This window comes from Serinus canaria, chromosome 1A (genome assembly GCF_022539315.1).
Source record: "Serinus canaria isolate serCan28SL12 chromosome 1A, serCan2020, whole genome shotgun sequence".
NCBI classification, from domain to species: domain Eukaryota; kingdom Metazoa; phylum Chordata; class Aves; order Passeriformes; family Fringillidae; genus Serinus; species Serinus canaria.
The window spans coordinates 29,901,648-29,913,954 of NC_066314.1; the positions used below are offsets into that span (position 1 = coordinate 29,901,648).

Consider the following 12,307-nt stretch of genomic DNA (forward strand, 5'->3'; position numbering starts at 1 on the left):
TCTTTTATATTTTCATGAGTTTGTCCAAATACTGCATTTCCTCTTTTAAAAAAAAAACTCTAGGATCAAGTTTAATACGGCTCTGGAAACCATGTGCCACTGAAAAAAAAAAAAAATTAAAAATTTCCGTGATTTCACAATTATCTTTGAAGAGAAGTCACTCTCCCCTAAGACGAAGCAGAAGCCCTGGTGGCAGTGGCAGATTTGTTTACCACATGTGATGCCAAGTGAGCATCAAGTGAGCAGCAGAAGTTAAGACAATTGGTTATAATTAATCCAGTTATCACAGCTTAATAAGTCACTGCTGATTTGTATGTCCTCATGCCTGACAACTTTCATTTTTTGACTGAGGCAACTGCAAAGGTAGTATATTAACTTTTACCTGTTTTCATTACATTAAACATTTATAAACAAATACAAACACATTTCACAAGTAATCTCATGACTATATTTTGAATAAAATTATTGCAATGCCCCTCATTTAATGTTTTCAAGCAATTATTTGCAAATACGTTATCAGTTGAAAGCCACAAACATTTACCCAGTGCTGCTAGGTGTTTTGGTGGCAAATTCAATCCTTTTGGGCCAAGCAGACCAAGAAAAATCATTACTTTTTTTCCTGTAGAGATTTTATGTAAAGATTTTTATAAGGTTTTGAAAGGAATTGCAGGAAGTCTGGACATTTTTCTTCGTAGCCATAAGCTGCTTCTGTGCACACTTCAGAAGAGCTGAGTTATCAGCGTGACTGGGTGTTGCATAGGGGTCAGCCTCTGCCTCTGCAGAGTCAGCTGTGTGCACTGAAAGTGTCTCTAAACATGCACGAGAAATTGCTGTGTATGGACCAGAGAGCAAAACCAAGGCTAAGCTTGCATCAAAAACATTCACAATAATGACAAGCTGTTTGTTTTTCCCCAACGAGCCACCACTGTTGCATGGCCCATACAGAGAGGAGACGCAGTTCAAGGACTGACAAAACATACCTTTCTTTTAAAACATTTTATCTCTTTTTATTTGTTTGTCCTGATGGTTTGCTACAGGCAAAGGAGGTATTCAGAAATGGAACTGCACGATACAAACACAGGCAGCAAACTAAGCTGGCGGCATGAAAGGCGTATCTGAGAACACAGAGTTGACAGAGTCAGAGTCGGATTTTGTTCGAGTAGTTTTTAAGATACTCTCTGTAATGACACTGTCATTGGGGAACAGTTTTACTTTCCCATTCTGACTCTGTTTTGGTTCGTGCACGGGCTCCAGGAAAACCACCCGTTTACCAGTGCTAGCCTTCTTCTCGTCGGCTGGCAGCTCTTGCGGCAGTGCGGAATTCAGTATGGACGGGTGGGCACTGCTTTGGTTCAGCTTCCTCTTCTTCTTCTTTGCCTTACATTGACATGGGCAGGGGGTCAGATAGAGATACAGCAGCACTAAAATAATACTGGCCACACAGGCAGCAAGGGTGGTAAAAGCTGTATTAAATGCTTCGTGAGCGTGGGACCTGTTCACTGTGAAATTGCTAACATTTATTCTGACCTCTATGGTTTCATTTAATAGTCTTCTCTTATTTATTGCAATGCAGGAATACAGCCCTGAGTTCTCTAGCTGGGCATCTGTTATCTCCAGGCTGCCATTAGGAAACACCTTGAAGTTATCGGTGTCCCTGTCTGGCTCCAGCAATCTATTGTCTGGACTAACCCAAACAAACTGAGTGCCCGTATCGCTGATTCGGCTGTCACAGTGTACAATCAGCCTGTCACCAACCTGGGCATCATGAATAAACCCAAAGGCTTGGAAAGAGCTGTTGACGGTACTTTCAGAGCAATTCATAACGCTGTCCTGCAGGAAAGGTAGTTTATTTGATCTCTTGGGTCTGACTGCAACAAACAGCTGTACTCGTTTTTGAAGTCCACCACTGAGCTGAAATGCCTTTGATACCAGAAGACTAGCATGGAGTACAGGACACAGTCACAATAGAATGGGTTGCCATGAAGATAAATTCCACTAAGTTGTTTGGCTGGCACTGAACTCAGGCGCTGAACAGGCATCGTCTGGATGTGGTTAAAGGAAATGTCCAGCAAGACAAGGTCAGTCAGTTTATGTCTTCCAACATATAAGTCCAGTGGGAAATGCGAGACCAAGTTGTAGCTTAGGTACAGTTTCTGTAATCTGTACAATCCTCCAAAGGCTAAAGACTCAATCTGTGTTATTTGATTGTTGTACAGCAGAAGAACCTCCAACTCCTTTAGCTCCTGAAACACAGGGCTGCCCAATGTTTTCAGGCTGTTGGATGACAAGTCTAGATACTTTAGATTTGGAGTTGTGGAAAAGCTTCCAGCGCTAATGCTGCTAATGCTATTATGATTGACTATTAAAGTGTTCAGTTTCTCAGACAGCACTGGGACCCATTCAGGCTCCAAAATCCCAATTCTGTTATAACTCAGATCCAGCCTTTTCATACATTTATAAAGATTTCCTGGCACTCGAGTGAGGTTCTTATTAGTGCAGCTTACGATATCACTGGCACAGATGCAGGCTGCTGGACACATCCCCGGGGCGCTGCCACAAACGCTCACGGTGAAGACCAAGAGGCACGCGAGTCCTTTGCAGTTGGCTTTGAAAACTCCAAGTCGAGTAGGAAGTGTCCACCAGTGTAAAGACATTGTCACTGTCTTTTAGCTGTCTCCCAGTGCTCCTTGCCACAGATTACTTGTGCAGTTAGCTTGGCACTCCTTGCTGTCAAAAGAGGGATACAGAGGTACAGCACGTTAACATTTACCATTCATACTCTGCGTGATTCCTTATGCCTTTTGAAAAATACAGGGAATTAATCCTTAGGGTTTCATACAATTAATGGTGTAATCTAGTTCTAAGGTGATGTAAACTTAACATTTAAAACATGAAATTCTGCACTCATGTGTCAATATATATACTTAGATACAGTATTTTTTGTCTTCAAAAAGAATGCAACTGTTCTTCAGTCTTCTACAAAGTAATGCAATTTCTGACAGTTCATTTAAAAAAAATGGAAATGTTCCTCTGTGGAGCATGACTTGGCAATGGCAACTCCTACCTGTTTCCAAACCAATACAGACAGAATTCCCAGCAGAAGAAAGAAAAAGCCTCATCTTAAAATGTTTTTTTTCTTGTCAAGTGCGAAGCAGCTACAACATGCTTTTCTTTATAATCAGCAAATGTCACATATTTTCAAGCAAAGAATTTTCTCAGCCTCTCTAGCTTTAAATGTCATATGAATTTCTTTCCTTTTTTTCTTTTAATTTAGTAACCTATGGTTCAGGTAGCAACAGCCTATTTTCAAAGTTATTAAAGTTGTTCAATAAAAATATTTTGTATTCTGCTTCTTCTACCTTTGCCAATATAAACAATGAGGAAGAAATCTATGAAGTGCTTACATCAGGCACAAGTTTTGGGACCATTTAGTAAGGATGAGTCAGCTCTTTCTCAAAACATAGTAAAGAAAAAAATATTTTGCTCATATGCAGATAGAAAAACCCCAACCATACTCTTTTCTGAGAATATTTTAGAGTCAGTATGGTTTGAAACAGGGAGGTAAGATTTGGCGCAGTAGGTATTCTGTGCTAAGGGATATGCATCTCCATCTTCTGAGAAAATGTAGACATACATACATAGCAAAGGAATAAACATTTCTGTTGATTCTTGCTCTCCCTGGTACCTGTTTAGAGTTTTTCAGTAAATTCAAAGGTGAGTTCATCTGCATTGATTATTGTCACCCCTTCAGAGTTCAGATGTGGTATTCAGCCCCCACATTATTAACCTCAAACTCATTTCTCCAATCTCACCCACATGTTGGAGTGGTATCTGAGCAGGGCAAACCCTGCAATGTCTGCTCTGTGCTGCTAAAAGTGGCTGTGGTCAGGAGCCTCTGGACAGTGGGATGAGGAGAAAGAAGCAGCCTCAGATGGAAAGGAGGAGAATAAAAGAAGAAATTGTATTCTCTGATGATGCAAGATGGATGAAGAAAAGATGAGCCTTGAGGGCAAAAAAGTTAAAATCAAGACCTACATGGTGGAGGGTAGCAGGGAAGAGGGATAGTGAAAGAAGGGGAGAGAGAGAAGGGTAAGAGACTCATAGGGAAGGAAAAGCAAAACCAGGGGAGGTGGATGCTAGTGGAGCATCATCACTGTCACTAAAGAAACTGAGGAGGAGGTAGTCTGAGGATGCGGAAGTCAGTTAAGGCATATGAGACTGGAAAAGCAGATGAGGAGGGTGTAAAGGGAAAGAAGAGGTCTAAGCAGAAGACAAACAAGAGTTTCAGGAGGTAAACCTTAGAGCACACCTCTCCAGAGAATTTACATCTGCTACTTAACAACCTAAGATTACTGATGCAATTAATTAGTATGTGCAAAAAGCAAAAACTTTCATCCTCCTCAGTTCTTTATTCCCCTCCACTGTAACCTCTGCCAATCTGTCAGGCTGCTGTCTTCAGCTGAAAAATCTACTCTTCAGTCAAGTGGTAGAAGATGTGCTATGAAACTAAAGAGCTGAACTTTCTAATGACCCACTAAAAGAAAAAATATGAAGGCAGCATGGGAGAATGGGAGACATTTCACTTTTCACAGGAACTTATATATACATTGGCTTTGTTTGCATTCCAAAAAAAAAAAAAAAAAAAAAGGAAAAAACATTAAGAGAATTGCAAGACTGCCAAGTCAAATGTTCAAAACTAAAGTGCCAGAATTACATTTTCCTTTCCATTTTAGATTTTATATACAGTCCTTGGTTACAGGACTGTTCAGTTTTCCCCCAAACCTTTCCTGACACTGTGCACAGGTTCTGAGGAAGAATAGGGAAAAGAATGAGTGATTACATCAAGAGCTTGATAAATCCTTATCCCTGAGAACTGCAGCTGCCCTAGCTTTGCCACAAAATTCCTGTAAGATCAGGCAAACTATGTGAACTGGTGACTATTACAAAATAATGAACATATTACAGCCACTAGCTTGGCACTTATAAAATAAGGAAATTCTGCATGTTAAATTTGGGAAGGACTGATCTGAGGAAGTCCTGAGGTGAGACTCAAAATGCTGTGAGACTCTACCTGGCACATCTGATTGCACAGGGATTCTTTGTTTATACAAGGGATATACTAACATGGTTTTAGCTATAGAAATATTGTAAAAATAAATTGATTGGTTTGAATTAAAGTTTAATATCAGGATTCATAAATTCTTCTAGGCTTTTAAAGTCTCCTGAAGCCTCTAACTGCATGGGGTTTTCAATGGAAAGTTAGAAATCCAGAGGAGTATTTTTTAACCAGTCCTAAGCTTCTTACTTAGTTGTTTTTGCTAGTTAGGTAGTCTGTAGCAACAATTAATAGACACAAGTTCTTCTAGAAAGTGAGACCTATGAAGCACTAGAAAAACTGCCATCAAAAATAATTACATACCACGGTGAAAATTTCTATGGTATACAGACATAAGGCACAATGAAAAAACCCTGGGAGGTGAAAAAGGTATTTAGCAATTGCTCATTTAGTTAGTCTACTGTATGAAGCAAGGCATCTGAAAACTACATTACCAGAGAGCCACACACCTGAAGACTGGATTATAAAGCATCCAAAAAACAGGAGATGAACACTTGCTGCAAAGGTTGCCTTTCCCACCAACATGTGAAAGCCTGACTCTGCAAGCTATGCAGCCTAATTTTTAATGTAACTGCACTTGCAACAAGTGAATGGCACTTAAAAAAATCATCTCCCACGCTGAAAATAATTGTGATCCTGGAGATACTCTGAATGGGATGTACCAGATCAATGTTCAGGTTTGTAAGGGTTACCAGATTTAATACACTAGATAACCTTGCATGTTTACTGCTGTCCATGCCTAAAATTATCTCATCAGAAACTCCAAGCTAGTCTGCAACCAAATCCCATGGGAAGACACAGATCAGTCACTGGTGTATATCAGCATAAAACCTCTTATTTCTAAGGAGCAAAAACAGTTTGCAAGGGCTAAAAACTGGATTGCCCATTTTCAAGGCTCACTGGAGTTGCAAAACGAAAACTGTTTCAGATAACTAGTCTGTGTGGGCAAATCCAAATTATAGACATCCTAAACATACCACAGAACACACAAGCATATTTAGAGAGTACTCTGATTAGCAGAGCCTTCCTTTCCATGCTCAGCACACAGTGTAGTGACTACATTCCCAAGAGATTTTTTGCTCTTTTGGAGAGTAGGGCTGTTGAGCTGCAACCTGCTCTTCAACCTGTGTCCCCCATATCTACTGCACAAATTACCCAGGATGTTCTGCAAAGCCAAGCATGTTCAACATAAATATTTACAGAGTATGTGAACATTTGAACTTACTCAAAATGTCTGCATAAACATTTCTGGGTTGTAATGTGTTAAGTGGCAAGAAGAACAAAGCCTACAATAAGCCCTATATTAAAAACCTGGCATTTTGTTTCATCCCAGTAACACTACTTCAGGTCTTAGAGAAGACTTATTTTACAAATTTCAATATTGCATATTTTCTCAAGAGAGATACTGCTATTGAATACTATCAGCTAATGTGTGCCAACAGACTTTGGCCAAGCACTTCACCAATACTTCTGAATGAGCTGGGTAGATACCTTTTCTGATTTATAGTAAAGTGAAGGACATGGTTGGGAGTTTTGCTCTTGAATTCAATTCAAAGAAATAATTTCTTTGTGACGTTAAAGTGCAATATTTTGAGTTCAGTGCCAAAACCACATTACTCCCTGAGATGATTCATCTGAACAGTAATGGTGCACATGCTTCTTAACTGTTCAAGAGGAAAGGTGGGACATATCCTGCTATCATAGGGAAACTCCTCTGTGGTCAGAAACAGCAAAATTGACTACAACCAACCACATTTGAGAGAAGCTAAAGATTCAGTTCTTGTTTTGAACTTTTTAATGTGTTTCTTTCTGCTTTTTGTTTATTTCCTAGGGGGTTGATTGTTGTTTTTAAAAGTAATGAGCACTTAGACCTGCTTATGGAAAAGGGGACTGCTGGGCAACATACAGTCTCACCATCAATTATCACTTGAAGATCAACTAATGTCCTAAACACTCCTTTCTCCTTTTTCTGGGCTCTCTCACTAATGTGACATTAATAATATCTACAGCAGTTTTGTTATCCTCTTTATGTACCTCTAGGCTTACTGCTGTCCCTCCAATGCAATCTGTGCATCAAACTACCTGTCCCAGTTCATTTGACACCTTGCTAAAAAATTCTTATGTGGCACATCTCTTAATTTAAGCAGTGAATTGGACTGGAGATCACAATTCACCTGAATGATATTTTGCAAACACTACTATTAGTCTTTTCACTGTTAAAAAAATCGGATTGGTAGATGTTATTCTTATTGTAAAGCATTTTCCTGTACGTGTTTTCCTGTTTGGTGATGCAAACAGTCCCACATCTGGCTGGTACTTTCTGCACAGTGAAAATGCAAGTATTTGCACTGAACCCTGCTGCCTGCTGTACTACTGCAGGAATAGTGTTGAGCCTCTGGAGAGATCAAGCACTCGAAAACATTAAAGACCTCTATTCATCCTCCAGAAGGTTCACACCATTTCTACATCCCCTACCTCCTTCCCTTGCACTGCATCTCCTGTGACTCTCTTCTCCTGAGTCTTGCCCCAGTCTCAGCAGCCCACAAGACATTAATACATCTCTGCACCTCTCACTGACTTCTGATGTCCACAAAGGGGCTCTCACCCTATACCAGTCTACATATCAGATGAATTAGGGCTGTACTAGTCAAATATAATAATACATGAAATAAATTTTAAAAAAAAGATGGCTCAGGTGTTTGTTTTCTCACAGCCCTATTTTTTTTCTGGCATGACATTTGACAAAGGTTCCTCATGAACTCAGAAGCAAAAGTGATTTTTAGAATTGGGTTTTATTAAATTATAACAACAACATTATACAAGTATAATTATTCATGCTTTTAGTCCCAACTTTATGAATCCTGTTCAAGTGCATGATACAGCCATTAATTACACATAGACTAATGGCATCCTATGCAATTAGTATCTTAAAAAGTTACATTTTTAAGGAAGGTCTGCATAAACTCGCATTCCTTGTGTGTGTCAGAGGAAATATTCAGCCACCTTGCCTCAGTCTCCAGGCTCTACTCTGCCTTTATCACTCCTGAGTGGAAAAGGCACTCTGCATCAAATCTTCCTGACAGCTGTGCTCACATCTCTGACTCAACAGATACAGATTACCCAAACATCGTAATCCATGAGATTTAGTGACACGATGGATTGAACAGCAAAGACTGCTGGTGAGCCACATCTGGAGGCATCTTGATACACTGGACTAAACCCCTGAACCAGGCTACACTGTGCTTGGTGCAGGACCTAACAGTGATGAAAAAAAATAGCTTTACATCATATTTGCAGCAAGCTGATCCTGAGATCAGCGAGGCAAATGGAGTGCTCCCTCCAGCCAGCATCTGGCCAGACCTCAATTGTGCTGAATTAGAGATTAATTTGTCCTGGTAACCTCAGCCAGATAAAACGATCATCTCCCACTAATCCCTCACTAAAGATTGAATTTCCTTGAAGAGAGATTTTTTCTTAAAACATGATAACTCGATTGTCTTAAAGAAAACTGAGACACAGAAGAACAACTGGGTGACGTACAAGAGAGCCTCAGTTGGACTAATCAACAGTCTCTTTACAGCACCAGCTACGTAAGTCAACATCTCTGCACCTCTTATCCCTCTGAGAGAGTACAAGGGAAATATGCATCAGTGAAACAACAAACTCATCCTTTTTTTTTCCACGTTACTTTGTAAATCAAGCTGCAACCAAGCTTCAACCTTGCAAATTACTTCAGTTGCTAAGGAGATCAGCAAATAATTAAGAAAAAATGCAATGATAAGTGGCAGTGCCTATTACAGTATCGGTAACCAGTCTCCAAGCAATGTCAGATCTTACGAAAGTTTAGTTGCCCAGCGAAGGATCCTCACCGCCTCCAAAAATTTATCTGAGGGCTAAACTTCACAGAAAGCCCCTTGCATACGATTTGGGGGGACGGGGTGGGTGGGCGAGTGTCTCCTGCCAGTCTCACGGCGGGGTCTGTCCGCTGCAGCCCCAGATTCCTACCGGGAGTCGGCAGAGGGCAAAGTTTCGGAAAGCCCAGCGATCGAACAGGCTAAATCGGCATCGCACCGGGGGCACCCACAACCATTCCGAGGGGTCTCTGACCGACTCCCCCGGGCAGGCGAGGCCACGGCCGCCGTTCCGCGGCAGAGGCAGGGACCGGCTCTCCCCCGCCCGCCGCCGGGCTGCGCTCGCCTCTACCGGCCCCTCTCATTCCCGACTCCTGCCCCTCCGGACCCTGCCCCCCCGTCATAACCCCGGCTACCGAGGGATGTCTGCTCCGCCACCCCGCCGGGCAGCGTTACCTGGAGCTTCCGATGGTCGCTTCATGTCCGGGGAGCGCGATGCCGGCCCCGCCGCCGTCTCCAGCCCCTGCCCCGCATGCCGCGCTCCGCTGGGCTCCGGGGGAAGTTGCGGGACGCCGGGAGCGCGGCAGCGGCTCCGCTGCGCTCCCCCGCGGACGCAGGCAGTGTTGGCCCGCTGCCCCCGGGAACGGAGCGGAGGCCCGGAGCTCGGCACCGGCGGAGGGTGAGCAGGGAAGGCGGGAGATTCCCAGGCACAGCGGCGACACAGCGGGTTTTTATCCCCTCCTGCCTACGCCCTCCCGGTCTCCCCAGCCGCGCAGCGCCCGACCCGACTCCGCGCCGCTCGCCCCGACGCCCTCCCGGGCGCTTCCGCGGCAGCGGGACGGAGCCGTCGGTGCCCCGGGGGAGGAGCGCCCCGGCTGCCCCCGCCCCGCCCCTCGCCGCCCGGGGCTGCCTCCGCTCCGCCCCGCTCCGGCCCCGCTCCTCGCCCGCCGCAGCCCCCGCCGGCAGCGGCGAGGCTCCGCCGCCCGGGTGGGCTCTGCCCCTGCGCTGCAGCCGGCGCAGCCCGCCCGCCGCTCCTCGCCGCCCGCGCGGGGGGGCACAGAGCCCGGGGAAGCCCCTTCGTCGGGGGGGCGCAGCCGAAGGCACGGCTCCTCGTTCAAAATGCACCGAAACTCCCCGTGTGCGGAGATGGAGCCGCGGGGTGCTCCTAGGGCATTGTGCTAGCTCTTAGAAATCGTCCGCCCGTTAATTAAATGGTCAAGCCCCACGGAAGCTCCGTATTAAACGAGGCTTTGATCAGAGCAGAGGAGTCTATCAAATGATAAAAGGCGTTATCTAAAATTAATTGCCATGTAGGGGGATTCTCTTGACCATGGAATCTGTGGGAGAACTGCTGCAAATCCAATTGAGAAGTGTGACCAGATCATGAGGAGGCAAAGCTGAAGCTGAAAGTCAAAGAACACGTTTACTTCTGTTTCACGCCGATTTTAACCTCCCCCGGCCAAGTTTCTCACGACATCTCCATCATAATTTAGAGTACTCTACATTTAGGGACTGAAACTGAACACGGGCTACTTTAGCAAATAACAGACATTGTGGATTTATTGTCATTCAGACATACAGTTTATAGAACAGTTCTCAGCAAATGGGCTTGCATATTAAAGCTGCTGCAAATCACACTTTTCTTTTAAGGGCACATAGCAAAGTGGTTTTTAATATGAGGGTTTGTGGCTATATATAAAGCTAAAAGGCTCCTTGTCCTAGAATTCTTCCTACAGGCAAACTAAAATTCTTTACTATGATACAAGGTATATGTTAAAGATCTAATTCAATATAGATCAAAGCCTGGTGAGATGTAGGTGATACAGCTATTTTAAAAGACTTTTGGGGGACTACCTTATCATAAAAATTCCGCTTTTTATTAATTGTTCTTATTTTGTGCTCAATTTCTGTGCAGTTAGGCTATACAGCACTGAAGTAATTTTAATCTTGAGATTATCGGTTGAACACTGATTTGTTTCAGACTCTCCATTGGAATATTCATTTGCTTAAAGTATGTTGTCTTCATTTAAACAAAACCATTAAACTTTCCTGATGACCTTGATACTACTAAATACTAGGTGAAATTTAAGTTGATCACATTACCAATACGGTTTGAGGAAGAGGGTAATCACTTTTGTTGTCTTCCTTTCCCTGTTTTCAAAACTGAAAATGTTGAGCCTGAGTTTTTCCTAAAGACTTTTGGAATGAAAATTCCTTATGTGTTACCATATGGAGTTTTGTGCACACTTTGATTGAGGTAAAGTGGTTTTAAAATACTAAGGATTTTTATTGCAGCTTGTTCATACCTCAGTAAATGTGGAAGACTGGTAGGTGCAAAGTGACAGTACTGCTTGTAGCTAAGTTATTTAGATTCCAGCCATGAGATCTGGACATAGGAATAATTGCTCTGGGGAAGGCAGGATCCAGATCAAAGTGAAGTGCAATACTTAAGGCAATTAGAATTTTGATTTTCAATTTTATTTTTCTCATTAATGCTGTCTGGGATATGCTTTTTATATTGGAGATCTCAGGGCCCAGATGCTCAAAAAATTGATGAGAGTTGTGATCATCCTTTCATGAGTTGCTCAGCTTATGGAGAGAGGTCATCTGCCAATAAGCAGAGAAATCATGATCAAGGGATGCATTGAACAGTCTGAAAGGAGTTCAGAACCACAGGATTCTTGCAAGTCTAAAGGAGTTCAGAACCACAGGATTCTTGCAAGTCTAAAGGAGTTCAGAACCACAGGATTCTTGAAAGTCTGGAAAGAGCTGGTTGTAAGCCCAGCAATTCTTCGTTCCTACTGCATGCTGACAAATTTTAAAGTGGCATGATGCAATCTAATTCTTTGTGCTATTTCACAACATAAAGGTGCTTTTGTCACTAGTTACATACTAAATTAAAAGGAATATTGCTTTTTAAAATCTAATTTGGATGGGAACAATTGGTATTTGTCTTTCCTCTACCAAATAGCACTGATGTGAAAACAGTACCTCTCCAAAATTTCTGTTGATCAAACATGGGCACAAGCTGTGTGAAGTTGACAGTACATTAATTAGGATGTGAAACTTCTCTTTTGATAATCTGTACAAATGTAAGGTTTCTGGCATCACCAATAGAGATTCTTATTGCAGAGAATTGCTGATAGCTGTCTGCTCCTTCCATTCCATCTGAAATGTGCCTGTGTTTCCCTGCCCCTGCACTGAACTGTCTATTAGAGTGGAAGCTTTTCAGTGCTTGTTTTCACATTCTGTGCAGTGCAGACAGACTGATGGGGCTTGATAAGATCTTTTAATAACAATATTTACAATGTGATCTTGAAAGCCCCCACAAATACAGAAA

The 12,307-nt window shown here is 42.7% G+C and overlaps 1 protein-coding gene across 1 annotated transcript; it reads right to left on the minus strand.

Moving 5' to 3' along the window:
- Window positions 1-987: 987 nt before the first annotated feature.
- On the minus strand, window positions 988-9,559 carry AMIGO2 (adhesion molecule with Ig like domain 2). Its single transcript, XM_030237670.2, is given in 3 exon segments — window positions 988-1,853; window positions 1,856-2,727; window positions 9,424-9,559. Coding segments are annotated over 2 exon segments (1,563 nt in total). The 5' UTR covers window positions 2,655-2,727; window positions 9,424-9,559; the 3' UTR covers window positions 988-1,089.
- Between the last annotated feature and the right edge of the window lie 2,748 nt (window positions 9,560-12,307).